We start from the raw sequence: 23,254 nt of genomic DNA on the forward strand, positions 1-23,254 counted from the left end.
CACTCTCTGTTACCCCGCTCACCGTGTCCGACCACCACTTTGTGACTTTCTCCCTCCCCATGGAGCCCACCACATCCCTCCCCTCTACGCCTCGAATGGTCACCAGCCGCCGCAACCTGAAATCCCTCACTCCCTCCGCTCTCTCCTCAACTGTTATCTCCTCGCTACCATCCTCAGAACAGTTCTCCTTAATACCTACTGAGGAAGCCTCCTCCATCCTGATGTCCTCACTCTCCTCTTCTTTGGACACTCTCTGTCCCCCAATCTCACGACCTGCGCGATCATCTCCCCCCCCTCCCTGGCTTTCTGAACCTCTGCGAACCAGCAGATCATTGTTGCGAGCGTCAGAGAGAAAATGGAAGAAATCGGGCCAGCACGAGGACCTTACTCACTACCACCCCCTCCTCTCTGACTTCACCTCAACTGTTTCGGCAGCTAAATCTGCCTTCTACATGGCAAAGATCAACTCTTCTGCCTCCAACCCCAGGAAACTCTTCTCCGTGTTCTCCTCCCTCCTCACCCCTCCTACCCCTCCGCCCCCTTCCTTCCTTACTGCCGATGACTTTGCTACTTACTTTACCAAGAAAGTAAATTACATCAGCTCCTCATTTACGCCTATTCCCTCCCAGAAGACATCTCCCCCAACCCTCAACTCGGATGGTCTTACCAGCTTTACCCCCCTCACCTCTGAAGATGTTCACGCACTTGTTACATCTAACCGTGCCACCACCTGCTCCCTCGACCCGATCCCCTCCTCTCTTCTCCAAGACATCTCACACGACATCTTGCCATTCCTCACCACCCTGATCAACTCCTCCCTCACCTCAGGTGTCATTCCAGCGGATTTTAAGACAGCTACCGTGAAGCCTCTCCTTAAAAAACCCACCCTAGACGCTACTGACATCCGAAGCTACAGACCTGTATCTCTTCTTTCATTCCTCTCTAAAACCTTGGAACGTGCCGCCTACAACCAACTGTCATCCTATCTCTCGCTGAACAACCTCCTTGACCCTAATCAATCAGGATTCAGGACTGCTCACTCCACTGAGACGGCCCTCCTCACAGTGACCGAGTCCCTGCGAGACGCCAGAGCCTCGTCCCACTCCTCCGTTCTCGTTCTCCTCGACCTATCTGCTGCGTTCGACACAGTCAATCACCAAATCCTCCTCTCCACTCTGGCTGAACTTGGCATAACTGACTCTGCTCTCGCCTGGTGTACATCATACCTGACAAATCGCACCTTTCAGGTCACATGGAATGGCTCTATGTCCAAACCCTGTCCTCTGGACACGGGTGTCCCTCAAGGCTCAGTATTAGGACCGCTTCTGTTCTCACTATACACCAGATCACTAGGTTCTGTTATCACATCGCATGGATTCTCCTACCATTGCTACGCAGATGACACCCAGCTGTTCCTCTCTTTTCCCCCGTCCTCTGACACCCACATTGCAACTCGCATCTCGGACTGTCTGGCTGACATCTCTGTCTGGACAACTGCACATCACCTCAAGCTTAACCTGAATAAAACCGAACTCCTCTTCATCCCAGGGAAAGACTGCCCTCGCATGGACCTGTCGGTCACTGTCGAGGGCATCACAGTATTGCCGTCGTCAACTGCGAGGAACCTGGGTGTAATCCTCGATGACCAACTATCCTGCACCCCCAACATCACTGCTGTGGCCCGATCCTGCAGATTTGCCCTCTACAACATCCGCAGGATTCGGACCCTCCTCACAAAGGATGCAACGCAACTCTTGGTCCAAGCACTGGTCATCTCCCGCCTTGACTACTGCAACTCTCTCCTGGCCGGACTCCCGGCCTCTGCGATTAAACCATTGCAGCGTATCCAGAACGCTGCAGCACGCCTTATCTTCAATCTACCCAAATTCTCCCATGTGACCCCCCTCCTCCGTGACCTCCACTGGCTCCCTGTTGCAGCACGCATCCAATTCAAGACGATGACACTGGCCTTCAGGGCCATCAATGGAACGGCACCCATCTACCTTCAAACACTGGTCAAACCTCATGCCCCGAAGCGAGCACTTCGCTCCTCTACTTCAGCTGGCCGGCTGGTACCACCATCGCTGAAATCAAACAAATGTCGCTCAGCAAAGTCCAGACTCTTCTCTGTTCTGGCGCCTCAGTGGTGGAACGAACTCCCGACTAATGTCAGGACAGCTGAGTCATTTGCCATTTTCCGAAAAAGGCTCAAGACTCACCTGTTCAGACTTCACCTCGACTAGCATGACCCACCCCCCCCCCCAAAAAAAAAAAAAAAAAAAACCTTACCTATAGCACTCTGATCGTAGCACTGTTGCTCTTGAACTACTAGTTTACTCAGATGAGGACCTAACACTTGTTCTATTTTTAGCTCTTACTTTATCGGCAATGATTCGTTGTGGTTTCCTTGTTTCCTTCTTTTGACAAATGTACTTATTGTAAGTCGCTTTGGACAAAAGCGTCTGCTAAATGACCTAAATGTAAATGTATCAGGTTTTGATGTGCCCCCCTCTGTTTGACTCTGGTATGTCATGGTTGTGTGTTTGCAGGTTATCGCCACGTGTACTTGGAAGGTATGGAGGAGGCTTCTATCTTTGTTCATGTAGCTGTGAATGACATCACTGGTAAGGTAGGTACCACAAGGAGGCCAGCTCAACTCAGATGGGCTCCATCTATCAGTTTCAGTTTACCACCACACATGTCATGTACTATCAATCAACAATACATTTACATTATTAACATGAGAGGAGGCCTTCGTGTCTTCGTGATCCTGCACCAAGCAGAGATGGTGGAGATGGATAAACATTAGTAATGTGCATGAGACCAGCAAAGAGAGGAGCTACTGGTCCAGTTTAAGTCCATCCTAACATGTTCTGCATTTCAGACCCAAAAAGATTTGCTTTTCAATATCAGGAACATTAAACTGAGTTTTTCCAATCCTCAAAGAGATCCCCATAGGAAGAAACCTGCTTTCCAGTGTGACGTTTGAAACATAGATGTAAGAGAGCTCAGTGTGGATGTGTGGAGGACATTGTTCTGATGCATCAGCCCAACAGACCAACATTTATTGGTCTCTAGTATCCATACGTGTTAAAGCACACATACACCACATTTGAACAGCTGGTTTGTTCTCAATAAATTGATTCGTATCTATAAATGATCATCAGCAAGGCAAATCAGATGGCACTTTGATTAGAAGTGAAACATTTTCAGTCCTCATCTCTTCTCCGTGGGCTGCACGGTGGTGTAGTGGGTAGCACTGTCGCCTCACAGCAAGAGGGTCATGGGTTCGATTCCTGGGTAGGCCCGGGTTCCTTCTGTGTGGAGTTTGCATGTTCTCCCCGTGTAAGCGTGGGTTCTCTCCGGCTTCCTCCCACACTCCAAAGACATGCAGGATGGGTATAGGTTGATTGATGACTTTAAATTGCCCATAGGTGTGAATGTGAGTGTGAATGGTTGTCTGTCTCTATATGTTGGCCCTGCGATGGACTGGCGTCCTGTCCGGGGTGTGCCTTCCTGCCTTCGCTCAATGACAGCTGGGATCAGCTCCAGCCCACCCGTGACCCTGAATACAGGATAAGCGGTAGACAATGGATGGATGGATGGATCTCTTCTCCATAGCTCCGCCCCACATTTTTCAGTGAGCAAATCCGGCGAAAAAGCACTGTGATCCTCTATTAAACAACAATGTCATCCTAAATGATATATGGTATAAATGAGCCTATTATATTCTGATTATGATACAGTGTGCATCCCAGACCAACACACACACACACACACATACACACACACAGCCGTTTATGCTAACAATCGCTGCGTGTGTGTCGATATCATTTTCTTCTTCTGTAAATTAATCTTTCTTTTATCTTTTAAATGTGTGAAAATATAGTTTTTGAAAGGCTCGAAAACAAATATGATTCAAGCTGGATATTTCATTAGATAAAATATGTTTTGAATTTAGGAAATTATTATTATATATGTTTTACTTTTGCTCTCGTGTTATTGGAAGTGTTTGGATATCACAGAAACAACCCTTCACCTGGATCATATTCTAATCATAGTTTAGCTGAATATTATTCACTCTTCGTACACAAACCAGCTGTACAACTTAAAAATAATATCAAATATTAAGGTCAGATATCGTCACTGGATGAAAATTAATACTTTAATAGAAATAATGGACTCTAAGAGTGTATCACTGATACACTCTTATTGATGGCTCACAAATAATGCAGACACACACACACACACACGCACACACACGTTAGTCTCCGCCTCCTCCATCCACCCTTTAAATGACTGCTCTGTTCTTCATATTGTCCTGACTTTGTACTTCCCGTTTCTCAGCTGTTTCCTGTCTCCTGTTGTGATTTCTCTCTCTCCCCCTGCCTCACCCATTTTGTTCCTCTCTCCCATCCTCCCCCCTCTCTGATGTTCTCTCTCTCTCTCCCATCCTCCCCCCTCTCTGATGTTCTCTCTCTCTCTCCCATCCCCCCCCTCTCTGATGTTCTCTCTCTCTCTCTCCCATCCTCCCCCCTCTCTGATAGTCTCTCTCTCCCATCCTCCCCCTCTCTGATGTTCTCTCTCTCTCCCATCCTCCCCTCTCTCTGATGTTCTCGCTCTCTCTCCCATCCTTCCCTCTCTCTGATGTTCTCTCTCTCTCCCATCCTCCCCTCTCTCTGATTTTCTCTCTCTCTCTCTCTCCCATCCTCCCCCCTCTCTGATAGTCTCTCTCTCTTCCATTCTTCCCCCTCTCTGATAGTCTCTCTCTCTTCCATCCTCCCCCCTCTCTGATAGTCTCTCTCTCTCCCATCCTCCCCCCTCTCTGATAGTCCCTCTCTCTCTTCCATCCTCCCCCCTCTCTGATAGTCTCTCTCTTCCATCCTCCCCCCTCTTGGATTTTCTCTCTCTCCCATCCTCCCCTCTCTCTGATGGTCTCTCTCTCTCTTCCATCCTCCCCCCTCTTAGATTTTCTCTCTCTCCCATACTCCCCCCTCTCTGATAGTCTTGCTCTTCATCCTCCCCCTCTCTGATAGTCTCTCTCTCTTCCATCCTCCCCCCTCTTGGATTTTCTCTCTCTCCCATCCTCCCCTCTCTCTGATAGTCCCTCTCTCTCTTCCATTCTCCCCCCTTTCTGATAGTCTCTCTCTTCCATCCTCCCCCCTCTTGGATTTTCTCTCTCTCTCCCATCCTCCCCCCTCTCTGATAGTCTCTCTCTCTTCCATCCTCCCCCCTCTTGGATTTTCTCTCTCTCCCATCCTCCCCTCTCTCTGAGGGTCTCTCTCTCTTCCATCCTCCCCCCTCTCTGATAGTCTCTCTCTTCCATCCTCCCCCCTCTTGGATTTTCTCTCTCTCCCATACTCCCCCCCTCTCTGATAGTCTTGCTCTTCATCCTCCCCCCTCTCTGATAGTCTCTCTCTCCCATCCTCCCCCCTCTCTGATTTTCTCTCTCTTCCTGTGTCTGTTTGTGATTTCAGTGGACCACTCTATTTCCAAACGCTCCATTTAGAGGCAGGACATTTTTAGGAGCCCTGAAGCTGCCGTTCACAACTCAGGTGTAGTGAGACCCAGTCGGCATCTTGCATGAGCCACACGACCCCCAACTCCCCCCCACAGCCCCCCCTGTCAGCCGACTGCAAGCATTACAACTATAAGGCCAACTCATGCCTCACATGAGTTATGAAGGCTCAACCTGCCTGCATCCTCCACCCCCCCCAAGTAGATCCAAAATCATCAGGGACCTGATTGCAGGAGAAGATGTGCCAACAGAGAGCACGTTGGTCTCATCTCATATCTGCAGCCGTTAACGTTTATTACCTTTGGTATCTCTACCATTGTTTTTTTTAATAATTGGTTCCTTGTAGACCCACAGAGCATCAGTCTGACCAGTCTGGGTTGTGAATATCAATTTTAAAATTCAATCAGATAATGTTCCCTAGAACTGGAGATTACATGCTGACGATCTGAGTTCACAATGTCTTGTTTTAATGTGGAGTAGCGTGGCCGGATCTACGGAGACACATAAACCCACAGTCCCACATCATAACACCGCTGGACAGATCGCTCTAGAAACACTTAACATGACATTCTTTACGGCGGAGGACACACAACAGCTAGAGCTAGTGATGTTTTAAATATAGAAATATAAAGTGGCTAACCCAGGAGACCACATGTTCCAATGGGATGTTTTTCCCAAACAAACTAAGATGTTTTATTGTCTCCACACTTGTTTTGGAGTGTAACGTCGTCCTGACTGACAGAAATACAAGACTTCCAATGAATATACATGAGTTTGAAAGTCATGCTGAGGGACATAAAGAAATGGGAAATTAGTTTCAGTGTACACAAATCAGCAGATTTAAGTTCCCATCATGTTGGGCTTTAAGGTGAAAGGTGTTGCAGCAGCACATAAAATATTGGCTCCTCTCGTAATATAAAAATTGTGATGTATTGTTCGTCCAATATTTCCCTTTTTTCCGCAAATACTTCTTTTCCTTCCTAAACTTTTTGTCTTTACTGATGCTTTCACGTTGGTAGTCATCCTTTAAGCATTTGGCCCTGTTACGGGTCCTGCCTCCTTGTTCCTGGTAGGAGGAGACTGGGCGTTACCTTGCAGTGACTAATTGAAAAGGCCAGCCCTCCCGAGTATATAAGCCTGCCTACTTCTAAGATGGCTGTCTCTCTTTTTCTCTCACACTCTCGACGTGGCAGACGCTGGCTGGTCGCACTTTTTCTTTTGTTGCACTAGAACCCTGTTGTTCCAACCCGTATGTAGGCTATTATTGTTGATCTTGGATCTTTTACTTTATGGCGGGAGCGGTTGCTTTCTTTTCTGTTTTTGTGGCAACCCTCCCTTTTTCTGTTAACTAAACCGATATGTGGAAAAGAAATAAACCAAAACGTCTTCTTTCCAGAAAATCCGTTTCTTTGAGTTATTATGTTAGTTGTTCACACGTTTTTAATGTGGGCTCGTAACATAAATGGGGGCTCGTCCGGGATTTGAACATGTTTTGCGTGTTTATCCCAAGGATTGCGCATCTAAATTGTCTATTTGTCGTTTTTACTGCGTCCGCGCATTTGTTTACCCTTTTTTGACGCGTTATGGGGTTTGCGTTTGTGACCCAGTATTTCAATTTTTCCCAGTGTGCCAGGCTACCAGCACTGCCTTTCATTTTTCTCGCTTTTTATGAATTTTTTACCGGTTTTGTCTGCTGCTTCTTTGGCTGTTTTTTCGCCATGTTCGATTTAGACGAGTTTGTTAAATCTCCCACTTCCGACGCCTTCTCTGCCGCGACGCGCGACGATCTGGTGAGAGTTGCCGGTCATTATAAAATAGAGGTACGGGGTAGTCCATCTAAAGCAGAGCTGTTAGATAGTCTTACGGAAGCTTTGGGCCGTCTCGGTATATTTACATTCGAAGACAAGGTGCCACCCGTAACACCCCCGGCTGCTCCTGATCCTCCAATCACACCTATGATCACCAAAGCGGCACTCGAGCTCCGTCGATTGGAGTTACGAGAAAGGGAGATTGAATGGGAGCGAGAAAGGACGTGTCTCGAAGCAGACAGACAGACGGTTCGAGAGCGTGAGAAGAGAGACCATGAGCTTAGACTGCGAGATATGGAACTCGCCCAAGCCATTCGTTTAAAAGAATTGGATTTAAAAGCTCGTGAATCTGGCATTTCTAGCCATAGTTTTGATGTCACTCGTAATATAAGACTTGTCCCACCATTTAATGAGAAGGATGTGGACAAGTTCTTTGCTCATTTTGAGAGAGTCGCTACGGTTTTGAAATGGCCGCGGGATGTGTGGTCCATGACGTTGCAGTGCGTTTTTGTGGGAAAAGCGCAGCAGGCTTACTCCTCTCTGTCGTTAGAGGATGCTGCTGATTACGAGAAAGTAAAACAATCAGTCTTGCGCGTTTATTCACTTGTTCCTGAAGCGTACAGACAGAAGTTTCGCAGTTACCGGAAGCCTGAGTCGCTCACGCACGTTGAGTTGATGCGGGAGAAAGAGTTGTTGTTTGATCGTTGGCTTAGCTCACAGAATATAACAACATTTGAGGACCTTCGTGATACAATAATTCTAGAGGACTTTAAAAACTGTCTCCCGAAAAGTGTTGCCACGTTCGTCAGTGAGCACAAAGATTTGACGGCGTCTAGCGCAGCGGTGCTGGCGGACGATTACGTGCTGGCGCATAGGGACGTGAGCTCTGGTCATGTGAACTTTCAGCAGAACCGCAACCGCAACTGTAGTTTAAGAGGTTCTCCTCCTGCTGTAGCAGTAAACACTCCAAGTTCGGAGCATAAAGGAGTGACTAACCCTAAAGATTATGTCCCGGTCTGTGGATATTGTAAAAAGCGTGGCCATTTAATTCCCGACTGTTTTTCACTAAAACGGAAAAACAAGTCTAACTCCACGGCTTCATCCAGGACTGAATCTGGTTTGGGTTTATGTGTTTCGACACTTCCTTTGACGTCTCGGAAAGACGAGAGTATTTGTCGGGCTTTTGCACCATTTATTATGGACGGTTTTGTCACTTTGCTCGAAGAGCCTAATGCACGCATTCCTATTAAAATACTTCGCGACACGGCTGCGTCGCAGAGTTTCATTTTGGAGAATGTCCTGCCTTTCAGTGAAAAGTCCCACGTTGGTGCGAGTGTCTTAGTCCAGGGTTTTGATATGGGATTTGTGAATGTGCCACTACATGAGATTTCACTCTCTTCTGACTTGGTCACAGGCACTGTAAAAGTGGGCGTACGTCCCACTCTCCCTATTGCAAATGTATCGTTTTTGCTTGGGAATGATTTGGCAGGTGGGAAGGTATTTCCTAACCCTGTGGTAACCCATAATCCTGTTGTGACTTCGGCTTCTAAAAGTGAATGTCCTGACGATGTGGCTGTGAAATACCCTGAGGTTTTTCACGCCACTGTTGTTACGCGCGCCATGGCGAAAATAGCCAAAGAGACCCCTGTTCGTGAACGCAGTGATGAGTTTTCTGATCTCTATGATACTTTAATCGCTCATTCCATGTCGTCTGCTAGTGGTAAAACGTCTGTGAAGTCGGCCCCGCTATCTACGGTTCCTTGCGTTTCTAAATTGTCTCCCAGTCGCGAACAACTTATGTGCGAACAAAAAAACGACCCCTCTCTCTCTCCACTATTGGCGGAGGCTGTCTCTGAGAAAGACATTGAGTCTGTGCCTCATGGTTATTTTATTCGTGAGGGGGTCTTGTTGCGAAAATGGAGGCCGCTTGTGGCTTCTGCTGCGGATGAGTGGCGTGTGCTGAATCAGATTGTCATTCCGATGCCGTATCGAAATGAAATCTTACGCCTTGCTCATGATCACCATTTCGCGGGTCATTTAGGTATCAATAAAACATCCGATCGCATTTTGCGCTATTTCTTTTGGCCCGGTCTCAAGAGTGACGTTGCGAGACACTGCAAAACATGTCACGTATGCCAAGTTACGGGAAAGCCTAATCAGCTGATTCCTCCAGCTCCGCTACAGCCGATACCCGTCACGTCGGAACCGTTTGAACAGGTCATCCTAGACTGTGTGGGTCCGTTGCCGCGGACTAAGTCCGGAAAGGAGTATCTGCTCACAATTATGTGCAAGCTGACACGTTTCCCAGAGGCTATACCACTCCGAAGAATCACCGCAGCTGCCGTTATTAAGGTTCTCGTGGGGTTTTTCTCTCTCTTTGGCCTCCCGAAAATAGTGCAAACAGATCAGGGCACTAATTTTATGTCCAACGTGTTTAAACAGGCTATGGAACAGCTAGGCATTAAACACACAACGTCCAGCTGTTATCATCCCCAGACACAAGGCGCACTCGAGCGTTTCCACCAAACGTTAAAATCAATGCTCCGCGCATTCTGTCTCGAGTTTGAGCGTGACTGGGACGAAGGTATTCCGTTTGCCTTGTTCGCTGTGCGTGAAGTAGTGCAGGAGTCCTTGGGGTTTAGTCCCTCCGAGCTTGTCTTCGGGCATACGGTACGCGGCCCGTTAAAAATGCTCAGTGACTCCATGTTGACCACGAACACGTCACCTCCTCCCCGCAGTCTGTCTGACTATGTGTCTAAACTTCGTTTAAGGCTCCATCGAGCTTGCGAGCTGGCTAAAGAAAACCTTGGCGTTACTCAGAAACGAATGAAACAGCGTTACGACCAAAAAGCTGTCCGCCGGGTATTTAAACCTGGTGATAAAGTGATGGTGTTTCTTCCAATTCTCGGCTCCGCGCTTCAACCACGCTATACCGGTCCCTATCTTGTAGAAAGACGTGTCGGGGATGTGAACTACGTCATAGCTACCCCTGACCGGAGAAAGCGATCTCGTTTATGTCATATCAATATGCTTAAACGCTACTGTGAGCGGGATCACTCTGACATTAAACCTCCCGCCTGCATTAAAAGCTCGCCCGCTTCAATGAGGCGTGTGATCGATCCAGCAGTGGCGCTGTCCAGCACGGCAAGTGCTGAAATTGCCACCGCTCTGCCTGTTACCTGTCGGCCTGCCGCCTCTACTTCAGCGCCCCCGTGTGGACAGCGTGGACCTGCTGCTCCGCCGCATGACATTGACGACGAGGGGGTTCGCTGTCCAGCCACTGAGGTCGTCGAGGGCAGATTGAGGAACTCTGAAATCCTCGTGGATCTGAACCATTTTTTTTCACATTTACCTAATTCAGAACGTGAAGATTTAATTTCTCTTTTCTCTTCTAATATTAATTTGTTTTCGGATGTTCCAGGTCGTACCACAGTCATTGCTCACGATATTGATGTTGGGGAAAGCAGACCCATTAAACAACACCCTTACCGCGCCAACCCACTAAAACGCCTCCAACTTCAAAAAGAAGTTAAGTTCATGGTAGACCATGGTATTGCTGAGCAGAGTTTCAGCCCGTGGAGTTCGCCCTGCCTTCTCGTGCCAAAGCCAGATGGCACTTCAAGATTTTGCACAGACTTTCGAAAAGTCAACGCTGTGACCAAGCCCGATAGTTTTCCGTTACCACGCATGGACGATTGCGTAGATCGCCTTGGCTCAGCTGTTTACGTGAGTAAGATTGACCTTCTAAAAGGTTATTGGCAAATTCCTCTGACTGAGCGTGCTAAAGAAATAGCCGCATTCGTTACACCAGACAGTTTTTTACAATACACTGTCATGGCGTTTGGTCTTAAGAATGCACCAGCTACGTTTCAACGGTTGGTCAACCACATTCTTGCTGGGTTGTCTAACTGTGAGGCGTACCTCGACGACTTGGTGGTGTACAGCGCCACCTGGGGTTCTCACGTTAGCCATCTGAGAGATGTGTTTGAAAGATTGTCCGCTGCAAGTCTGACAGTAAATCTGGCAAAATGCGAGTTTGGCCAAGCCAAAGTTGTTTATTTGGGCAAAGTGGTTGGTGGCGGCGAAGTGCGCCCGGTGCACTCGAAGGTTGAGGCCATTCTTAAATATCCTGCCCCCACAACTCGTCGTGAACTTAGACGCTTCCTTGGTATGGTCGGCTATTACAGGTCCTTCTGCAAAAATTTCTCCGTGGTAGCCGCCCCTCTGACTGACCTCCTCAGCACCAAACGGTCTTTTGTATGGACCGAGGAGAGTCGTGTCGCTTTTAATTTAATCAAAGCGTTGCTCACAACGGCCCCTGTGCTCGCCGCTCCTAACTTTACTGTCCCTTTTGTTCTTGCGGTAGATGCAAGTGATCTAGGAGCCGGTGCAGTACTTATGCAGGGTGGTAATGACGGACTGGAACATCCCGTTTGTTTTTTTTCTAGAAAGTTTAACTGCCATCAACGCGCTTATTCCACTATAGAAAAAGAGGCCCTTGCCCTCGTGCTGGCGCTCCAGCACTTTGAAGTTTACGTTGGTGGTGCAGCGCATCCGGTGACTGTTTATACAGATCACAACCCGCTAACTTTCCTGGACCGGATGCGCAATCACAACCAACGGCTAATGCGCTGGTGCTTAATATTGCAAGCTTTCAATATTAACATCCAACACATCCGTGGTCGCGAAAATGTTGTGGCAGATGCGCTTTCACGTGCATAGGTCTTGTAGGCCTATTGAAAAATTTGTGTAAATAAATTGGATGATTTTCTTTTTTTTCTTTTCTTTCCTCATTCATCCACTGATGTAAATATTACCTGTAACATGTGTTTTTTTGTGAAAATTTGAAAAATTCTAACCCCAATTTATTTCTTTAAGGGTGGGGGTGTTACGGGTCCTGCCTCCTTGTTCCTGGTAGGAGGAGACTGGGCGTTACCTTGCAGTGACTAATTGAAAAGGCCAGCCCTCCCGAGTATATAAGCCTGCCTACTTCTAAGATGGCTGTCTCTCTTTTTCTCTCACACTCTCGACGTGGCAGACGCTGGCTGGTCGCACTTTTTCTTTTGTTGCACTAGAACCCTGTTGTTCCAACCCGTATGTAGGCTATTATTGTTGATCTTGGATCTTTTACTTTATGGCGGGAGCGGTTGCTTTCTTTTCTGTTTTTGTGGCAACCCTCCCTTTTTCTGTTAACTAAACCGATATGTGGAAAAGAAATAAACCAAAACGTCTTCTTTCCAGAAAATCCGTTTCTTTGAGTTATTATGTTAGTTGTTCACACGTTTTTAATGTGGGCTCGTAACAGGCCCCGTCGTGAACAGTTGGACTATTTGGATCTACATCTTCTCATGTTTGATGAGAGTTGTAGTTGCTATAATAAGATGCCTCGTCCCACTGAAGCTCATTTCCTCCGACTGGTCCAGTGACAGTTTACCAGATTGTCAATGTGATTTTCATGATCACTGCTGTCACCTGAATGTCATCACCACTCATCACCACTCATCATCTCTCATCATCCCCGTCTTTGTGGCATTGTTACCATAGCAACTCCTAAAAGCACAGCACACATCCAGCCAGGGTTATTAACTGTGTAAATTACGATAATCTGACAGGAGAAAAAAACAGTTTGAAGGCCAGCCATACTACTGAACAGTTTCCAGTCATCTCTTCGACTAATTGACTAAACACAAAACAAACCCTGAGGAATCTGGATTTTATTCACTTCACCTCACATTGACTGAGAAACTCAATGCGATCATAAAACCTTAATAATTGTGATATCTAACAAAATGTGCAAACTCATGTGAGGTGACTGCAGCCTTGTAGTTGTCAGAATTATTGCAGAATTATAGGGGGCACCAACATTGAAAGTCTAGGAAATTCCTAGACACTGGTAGTTGTAGTCACTTTATGTATTTGTAGGCCAAACAGCCTTGGCTGCTGTCTGTGTGTTTGCTTAACTCATCACTAAGTAGTTGGCTGCAGCATACAGATGTAGCTCTAAATGACACTAGGGATGCCCCGATGCCACTTTTTTTTGGACCAAGTACTTACATTTGGGTACTTTCCAATACAGAGTACCAATATCAGTACTTAATAATGCCATAACAGTTCTTATAATTACTTTACAGAGACGGAGCATGACGTGAGTATGAAGTCAGCAGTACACGCCACAGTATCTGACCGATATCCGATGCTGGTATCGGTGCATCCCTAAAGGACACACTAACACTTTGAATCCAAATTGATTTCAAAGCTAAGCTAAACCAAGCTAAACTAAGCTAAGCTAAGCCGCATGGACTCCAGCTGAATGATCAGAGATCATTCACACATCTTAATACTGTTTCTGGATGAAATGGATGTTGATGGATATGTTTTGCAGCATGCCTCTTGTACAACACCCGGCCATGCAGCGCTGCACTAATGCAGTGTGGACCCGCACCACCTGCATTATGGCAGACATTGTTGTTGTGTGACTTCTCATTTATTGACTTTTCTTTGTGTCTTTGACAATCATGTGTTGTTGTGTCTCTGTCAGGTCCGGGCAGCCAGCGGCATAAAAGGCCTGTTTCACAGAAGCCCAAAGCAGGCTTCCCTGGACAGCCATGCTGCTGTGCAGCACAGCCGTAAGCACCCGTTCGGCGCCCACCTTCTGCGCCGCACCGCCAGCGCACCCACCAAAGGCCAGCCCAAAGTCAAGAAGGGCTTCACGGAGATCGCCATCGACACCAAAGATTACAGCTCAGAAGGCGCGAGTGAGGAGCGCGAGTCGGAGGACAGGGAGAAGGCCTCTGCCTCTCACCAGCCCACGCTGCTGCAGACCAGGGAGTCACTGGCCCCCCACCCAACCAAGGGCCCCTGGGACCGCCCTGATACCAACGGGGCTTTTCACTCTGAAGAGGGTAAAGGTAAGCGCCCTCTTTTTGCTCAAGGAAGACCCGCCAGTGAGCCTCTGAAACGGGCCAGTCGGCTCCGCTCTCAGGACCTGCTGGACACCAAGCCGGGGGTCTTCACCCGCGTAGCACTTAGCAGCTCAGGGAAGGTGGGGATGTCCTCCAACTGTATCACCTGTGTGGTCGGCTCCAACGAGAGTCCGGAGGCCGAGAGAAAGGTTCAGGGTAAGGAAAGGCAGGGGTGCAAGTCCAAAACGGCAGATGGGGAGAGACACCTCACCTCCTCCACCAAGAGATCAGTTAAGCCAGACCCTGAGGCCGTGTCCCAGACCCTTGCTGCCCGGACAGAGTCCCCGTCTGCTCCTGTCCCCCAGTGTCAGGACAAGACTCTCCTCAGACTCACACCCTTCCCTAGATCCAAAGCCAGACAAACTCTGGGTGCCCAGCACATCCGACTTGGCCCAGAGGCGTCCCAGAGGAATGCCAGGTCCTGCAGTGTTCCCCGAAGGTGCCCCCCCAATGCTGTAACACCGGCACACAGCCTCATCCCCGACTGCAGGACCAACCTCCATCGGCAGCAGGACACGCCACCCAACTACGGCGCCGTGTGCAGCTCGATGTTCGCCCCGTTAACTAACGGTAAACCCAACGAAGGCATCTTGCTCAGCGACAGCAGCAGCTGCGACAGCCTCGGCAGTCTGAGCAGCTTGGAGTCGCCCCCCATGCTGCCGCCGCGTTGTGTCCTCGACGGCCGCAAGAGGGCCGCCGGCACCCTGCAGCGCGAGATGAACGCTCTGTTTGCACAGAAAATGGAAGAGTTGCGCCATAAGTCCCCCATGTTCTTCGCTGGTAAGATGTGTGCCAGGCAGCAGAATCCTGCAGAGGGCCCTTTATATCCTGTAGACCTCCACTTAGCCTCCATACATACCAGGACTAGGTGTTTGGTAGAATCATGTCGTCAGAAGCTCCTTGTCATCTCACGTGTCCCCGACAGATTGAGGAAAGTCTCCGAGACTTTTATTTCTCTCTAGAGTTCAATTCTAGCTTTTGTAGTTTTCCCCTAATTCCATTTCAATCTTTGGATACACACTTTGGAACTTTTCGAATTGTTTTTCTCTCTGTCCTAAAATCCTGACCCCCCCCCTCGCTTTACAGATGAGAAAAGTGGTAAGTTTTAAACCTACAATGACTAGAAGTAGTTTCAAGCTGGTTCTCAACTAGGTTAGGTTAGCTTAGCTATGCTAGTTATGCTAGTTACCAAGGTTTTCTGTAATCTCCTAACTGGTTTACACCATAGATCGTTGAAAGGGGCACAAGTGTGAGGTCAGTCATTGGTGTGTGGACTGAGATGAAGCTTTTATTTCAACATTTCGCCCGTTGCCAACCAAGTCCAACCGAACTCTGTATAAAACATTTAGACGACCAACACCTTACAATAAACTTTCATGAACTTGAAACACACTGTGAAAGGATTGAAGTTGTCAAACAAACACAGCAAGTTTTCTTCTGCATTGGCTTCACATAACGGATAGATGTTTTAAAAAGCTGTGAAATCAGTATGAAAGTAATAAAGCATCAAAATCAAGTCATCATCTTTAACACTGACTGTAATCTCAGTTGAAGTATTTACATTTACATTTTGGGCATTTAGCATACCTAAGCGACTTACTTAAGTCCATTTGTTGAAAGAAAGAAACCACAAGATATGATTGGCGATAAAGTAAGAGTGAAATAGCAGTAATAGTAATAGTGCTATAGGTAAGGACATAGAAGTGCACTTTTTTTTTTGGGGGGGGGGGGAGTCATGCTATGCAGAGTTGAGGCAAAGTATTCAACACTAATATTTAGTCTCTTGACGCGGTCCAGTCCACCATCACCAGCCTCCGTCTCCAACATTCTGATCTGGTCTGGAAGTGATCCATCTACTTCTCTCTGAGCATCAGTCGTCAGCTGAGCTTTGTCCCCATCATGCTGGTTAGATACTGAAGACATCTAACAGCCGTCTATCGTAGCAGCTTTACCTCTCGTCTGCTCCAATTCCAACTAACGCTGTGATGTATTGATTAGATAACTTGACCTCTGTCATGTTTCCTTGCCTCCCTCTTCTCTCCAGTTTTGCTAAACGCTGTTTCCTCTCTGTCCCCATTTGCACGCTCTCTGTCACTAGTGCAGAATTGAGGGGATGACCAGCGCCAGGTAAACCTTGAATCACCATCTTCACTTCACTTCCCCCATGAAACCTCTCTGTCTCACCACCCAAGTGTCCCACTGTCTCACACATGTAGGGCTGATACCCACATTGTTCTCCACTGTCACCATCCATCATCTACCGCTTATCCTGGATTCAGGGTCGCGGGGCGCTCGATCCCAGCGACCCTGGATTCAGGGTCGCGGGGGGCTCGATCCCAGCTGTCATTGGGAAAAGGCAGGGTTCACCTTCGCCCAGTCTATCACAGGGCTGACATGTAGAGACAGACAGGTAACCAGTCTATCACAGGGCCGACATGTAGAGACAGACAGGTAACCAGTATATCACACGACTGACATGTAGAAACAGAAGGGTAACCAGTCTATCACAGGGCCGACATGAAGAGACAGACTCTCTGCTACTTTATTACGATGCTAACAACCAGCATCTATGCTAGCTAACTACATGAATTTCGCATTAATTTTTCTAATTAATTCATCACAATGTGTGACAACGGGGTTGTGGCTGTTGATGGTTATTGGTGGTTTTATTTATATGAGGACAAATTGTCATCTTATTGGTGTTTATTGATCGTGTGATTGGGCTAAGATGCTAGCGGTAGCTTTCACTTGTTGTCATAGCAACAGCAAACATCCGGTCAAGCAACGTGTTTCCTTCCTCTATGAAAGCTATATTAAAGTAGCAAATTTGTGACTTTATAAAGTGGGACATTTTCTAGTTTCAATGTACATATAGCCGATATAGACAAGTTGCTTGGATCCTCTAACACAGGATGTTTGCTGTTGCTATAACAACAAGTGAAAGCTACCGCTAGCATTTACCCCAACTGCCCGATCAACAAACATCCATAAGATGACAATTTGGCCCATATAATATTAACCAACAATAACCATCAACAGCCGTCACCCAAAGGACCTTAACGAGGCGTTCTCACACGTCATAAAGTAGCAAATTTGCTACTTTATAAAGGCAACTTTTTTACTCTGAATATTGCCCACCTCTCTCGGCTCCGTTTTTTGTTTGTTTTTTTCTACAGTGGCCCTAATAAGCCGTCGTAGCTTCCTGATGTCCTTAGTTACGCTGTAGTTACTCCGCTAAATCCTCTTAAGTCCAGTCCACATACAAGCTTTTCAAAGACGTCTCTCAGCCTTCAACAGCACAACAGACAGATAATGGACTGGACTCCATTCATTGGTCCTGGCTATACATGCCTTACCGTAGAAAAAAGCGCAGGTAACAGACCTTATTTGGAGGTTTATGGTGCCTGAAGTGGCACCACGGAAATAACAGATTTTTAATATTACAATGATAATGTGAGGATCCACCAAACCACGGAACCACATCGGTCCAGGTCCTCATTGACCGTTTTGCACCGTTTTACGTAGCCCTTTTTATATCCTTACATTTGCTCAACGTTCAGTCTCATTTTCCGAGCCCTTCTCCATCGTCCTGCTTTGTGTGACCTGCCATAAAATCATATTTCCTCCATGCTGTCGTGATGAGTGGCACCATCAACACTTTTGGTTTTTCAAGCAACAGCCTTCACATTAAAATGTCTTACACATCAGATGTATATCATCATCAGAGATCTGTGATGAAGACACATTCCTCTAATATCCCTGTTTACATGCAGCTGTTCATATTCCCATCAACGTAACACTAGTTGTTTCAGCATCATCTTCATCATCCTACGTCAACGCCGTTCTCTGCTGGATTTAAGGCATCCATGCCCAACATCATCACGTCAAAACATTTAGATACTTTGCATCAAAATGTATTTTTTTAAAGTTTTTTTAATATACTCCATGAGAATTAAAAGCAGGAGTGTTTGTCCTTCCTCCCTCCTGGTTTGTGTCCAACACACAACAGCATCAAACCCACATCTTCATCTGACCATGCTCTAATCACAATATCCAGAGGAAATGTAATCTTAGGAACATCGTCATGTTTTGAATATTAGAGGAATATGAGCATTTTTGGGTATGAGCATGTAAACGTGATCCTTGAAGGCTTCGTCGTAGGAACTAAAGGGCGAGTTATTCCTACGTCAAAGCTTTCAAGTTGGACCTGGACCTGGATGCCTGAGGACCTTCACAGATCTGTTAACATGTTTCTTTGTGTTTCCACAGGAGGTCCCCCCCAGAGAACCGCTCCTCCTATCAACTCTGACGACGCCACCAACACTTGTGTCCCCCGTCCCGTTTCCAAGTCAGAACACCAAGCGTCTTCTCATCACGCCTCATCCTCACTTCTGCACTCGCCATCCACAGCAATAACAGCAGACTCACCACGGACCCTTCCTTCAAATGCGGTCTCACACAGTCCAAACAAGGTGAGCAGAGACCTGAAGAAACCCCCTGGCCTTTCCAGAACCACGTCACTCCCTCCTCCGAACCCTGTAGACAAACGTGCACCATCACAGTGTAGTCCAGACCTCCAGACCAGCAGAGGCTCTCGTTCATCCATGGACCACACACCAAACCAGGGGGGCAACCAAGGACCAACTGATCCTGCAGAGTTGAAGTCCAACCACAGGGTGGAGCCTCCTGCTGCTGCAGGGTCTATTGGAGCCCCCGCAGCCCAGACAGTCCAGACCAGGAGAGCCCCTTTCAACCATCTGACGTCACACCCACCAGTAAGAAGGACAAAAAGTGAGGGCCATGTCCGAGCGGCTGCAGCCTCAGCGGGGCCCACCCAGTCAGCCATACCGGAGGTTTGCACGGATGCTACCATGAACGACCGCCTCTGGAGCAAGCTGGACCCCGGCAGCCACCGAGACAGCATGTCCTCGTCCTCCAGCATCTCTTCCAGCGACACCGTCATCGACCTGTCATTGCCCAACCTGGCCAGGAAGAGCCTCAGCAGTCTGCCGGCCGTCAGCAGCACCTGTGACCCCCACTGGGTCCGCCGCTCCGCGCTTGTCTCCTATGATCCCCCGCCAGTCAGCAAGAGCAAGTCAAACCCGAATCTTCAGCTAAGTGAGTGCCCCAAAGACGAGCTTAAGCCCCGCCCCCTGCAGCATGCCCCAGAAGATTGTGTGGACTCCCCCAGCAGACTGCCCCAAAGGAGGCACACATGGAGCCGGCTCTACATGGAGGGGCTGAAGCGGTCCTCAGCCAGCAGGCTGTCCTCAGCCACAACCCAGACAGCTGCAGCCTCCATGTCCAAGAGCCTTGGGGACCTGACCTCCGAGGACATCTCCTGTCACTTTGACAGTAAGTACCACAGCATCAGCCGCAGCTTCATCATCAGGCCAACCAGGGACCAGCTCCTCAAGGATCGCCTGCAGAAGTCCCGGCCCCCCAGCGACCTCACGGAGCAGCTGCGGAGGCTGACTGATGTCGAGCCTCTGACCGCGAGTGACTTCGTACCACAAAACAGACCCACAGAGTCCCAGGATGAGTTTATGGATGAGAGCCTGGGGAGAAGGACCTCGTCGAGGAGTCAAAGTAGGGTGCGCTATATTGCAAACAGGGCCAAGAAGGCCCAGGAAAGGCAGAGGCTCCGGGGCTTGGTCCAAGGCAGGAGTGCCAGCTTTAGCCTTACTGGGAGCAATGGGAGCCCCATTGAGGAGCGGGGGAACCCCGAGGGTGCATGTTGTGTGGCCCAGAGTCCCTGCACCAGCCTGGACCTGCTAAGTCAGCTCACCCCCCTCGGAACCCCCTCCCCTAGACAGTCCCGGTCCTCCCCAGACCCTGAAAGCAGTGAGGTCTTTTTCATGCTCAAACTCTGAGAACCGGCTGGTTTGGAACTGAGAGATGCAGCTGATAACTGTTTTGGAATACAGTTTTCTCTTACTTTGCTGAGATGAAGTTGCATATCACGGATGTCTCAACACGTGTACACTGTGCTCCACTGAATCAAAGAAAACCTGGTCCTGAAGCTGCTGGACAGCAGTTCTTCCAAAACAACGACTGCAGGTCTGACATCAGTTTGCTGTCTGAATGTTTAGTGAGAGATAGCTGGAGTTTTTAAAGCTATGCATGTTGACTACTCTCATGTTTGATTTTATTTTTCATTTTTTGAACTCATTGTGAGTTTCCAGTAGCAATAGATGGAGAACAGGAACTGAAGTGAGCTGCAGACGGGATACTTCCATTATTATCAGCCCATCCATCCACTAGCAATATTTAGGACATCATGGCATGGCATCTTATCGGAGTTTGTTTGACAGCTTGATGCTTAAAGCTGAGGCTCATATAGTGGTTATATTGTAATATGACCAAACTGCCAACATTTTGCTACCTTCCCCTCTTGTTGCATGTCACAGCACTGAGACCTGTACGTTCAGCCGTGGTAGACTCCTTCAGACCCACTTTAGCCCTTTTTAGTTGACCGCATGTCTTTTATGCACTGTAATATTTATCCTGTGCTTTTATTCTATTTTACATTACAAAGACTTTTTTATATGAACATTTGTTAACATTCCAAACTTGTCTCTCGGATCTTCTGATGGCGGTCACGGGAGCGTGGTGTCTGAAAGCCTGTGTTCTCATTGGTCCGTAGTTCTAACGCATAAAGAACGTGATCCTTATGGAAGCACGTCTATCTGTCCACTGCTGTATCGTTGCACTGCCGTGCCAGTTGTTTGCGCAACATTTTAGGGACAATGTGTAATTATGACCTGAATAAATCTCAAATTAATATTACAGAAGGCGTCACAGCTTGTTTCTTGTATTTACACTTAACCTGTTGTCAGCTGTGAGTCCGGAGACGGAGAGGAGTCGTTCCCAGCCGGAGAAGCTGAGCCTGATACAAGCTGACATGTAAAAGGCTTTGGCCTTGTTTTTGGCAGAGTCCGCTCGCCGCTCTAATTAGGACTCTGCTTGAGTCTGTGTTTACTAGCCATCACCTCTCTCAACCTCGCTGGCAAAGAACAAGCAGACCCCCTGCAGGAGGGAGAATGTTCCAGAACAAAGACTCCAGGCTGCACAAGAGACGCCAAGCTCAGTTGTTAAAATCTTTTCAGTGTCGCTTCTCGCCACCCAAGATCAGACTCTACACCAAACGCTTCACTAGACCTTCTAAAGGTTCATGCACACCCAGCGCTACTACACATGTAGTCAATGCAGCGACGCAAACACTTGAGGACGAGGTGCAGGAGTCATGTGATGCTGTGTTTTCGCCTTGGTCCCCCAGAGCTCTACGATGGAAGCTTCTTCATAATGTCTTATATCTACGTATGTCCAGATGACTTTAGTTTAAGGGCCACTCCCACTCCACCAACCGGACCGTGCCCAGGCACGATGGAGCCTAAAGTCCGGGTAGTTTGTCCAGTGTGATGCTCTGTTCCATACTGAAGAACGGTACGCTTCCTCGGCCCGGCACCCTTGGAAGAGGTGGATTTGAGTCCGGTTCGGTTCATGCACGCGTACATACACGGGTGCACAATGTGGACATGACGTAGGCTTTAATGGATAGCCCGTCCCTCTCGTTACCTCTCAGTGTTCTACTCGCATCTACCCCCCGCTATCGAGACCATTTATGACTAAAAATACTGTTGATGACTAGGACACAGTGGGATCCTGGGTCTGGTTTGGGCTTCAGACTGGTGGTGTTAGGGGTACCGGAGCAGAACCGGACCGGTACTTTGATAATAAAAAGCGTCTGCCAGGCCTTCTCCTCGCCTCTGGGACACTTTGTGAAGCGTGACATGCTCATTTCAGCACCACAGACTGAGATCCAGCACACAAACACAAAAGACAGCTTCATTAGGATTCTAAGGAAACCACCGATTCCCTCTTGAAGCCATATTTATGAAGACGACTTGGCCCGGCTTGGCCCCTCAACGGAGACCTCCAGGCCTTGTGTGGCCCCTCAGTCCTGACGGAATGCTTTTGTGAATCTGGCCCCTCCTCTCGATGAAGTCACAACCTGTTTTCCAGCAGCTTTTTATTTGCAAATGAGTTGATTTAATTAGTGAGCTTCTGCTTAAAAAACTGATTATAAGACAAAGACACAGGTTGTGTTCTGTTGATAATACCTTTATATGGTATTATGTATATGTATATATATATGTATATATATATACACGTATATATATATGTATATATAAGTATATATATATATGTGTATATATATATATATGTGTATATAGATATATATATATGTGTATATATATATATATATATATATATATATGTGTATATATATATATATATACGTATATATATATACATATATGTATATATATATATGTATATGTATATATATATACATATATGTATATATATATATATATATATACGTATATATATATATACATATATGTATATATATATATATATGTATATATATATGTGTATATATATATGTGTGTGTGTGTATAAACTTATATTACTATTAATCTATGCGCTCTATTGAAGACAAATGTGTGTCAAACTAATTTAGATACAATTAGTCATCACTTCAAGAAACAATTTATGTTACCATATTAGCTGAAAAAGGTTTTCACTTTTCCACATCAATGAAACATTAAATGAAACATTAAATGACCACACCACATCTTCGTTGACGTTGTCCTCCAGGTGGAACCACAGCAGCAAATGGAACCTGGTTCACTGACCAGAGATCAGCTTTCACAGCTTCAGCCCCACCATTACCAGAATACAGTTGGAAATGTGAAACTGGCCCTAAATCAGTGGATCACCAGCTGTTGATCCACTGATTTAGCTTCAGCCCCACCATTACCAGAATACAGTTGGAAATGTGAAACTGGCCCTAAATCAGTGGATCACCAGCTGTTGTCGTTGATTAACAAGCGCTTCTCTCCCCTGAAGTCTCGTGGACTCTTGTGGACTCCCAGGAACGCCTGGAGTGAATGTCT

General features: G+C 47.3%; 1 protein-coding gene across 2 annotated transcripts in view; it reads left to right on the plus strand.

Moving 5' to 3' along the window:
• plch2a (phospholipase C, eta 2a) overlaps positions 1-21,122 on the plus strand; it is an 84,994-nt gene extending 63,872 nt beyond the window's left edge. The window contains exons 17-20 of one of the 2 annotated variants that reach the window (XM_084015383.1): positions 2,550-2,629; positions 13,865-15,075; positions 16,387-16,415; positions 18,558-18,696. In XM_084015383.1, the coding sequence (XP_083871509.1) occupies positions 2,550-2,629; positions 13,865-15,075; positions 16,387-16,405 (1,310 nt within the window). In that variant the 3' untranslated portion in view covers positions 16,406-16,415; positions 18,558-18,696. Of the gene's footprint in view, positions 1-2,549; positions 2,630-13,864; positions 15,076-16,386; positions 16,416-18,557 lie in introns of both variants that reach the window. The other variant, XM_084015384.1, reaches the window with a different exon arrangement.
• The last annotated feature ends 2,132 nt before the right edge of the window (positions 21,123-23,254 follow it).

This window comes from Eutrigla gurnardus (genome assembly GCF_963514095.1).
Source record: "Eutrigla gurnardus genome assembly, chromosome: 8".
NCBI classification, from domain to species: Eukaryota; Metazoa; Chordata; class Actinopteri; order Perciformes; family Triglidae; genus Eutrigla; species Eutrigla gurnardus.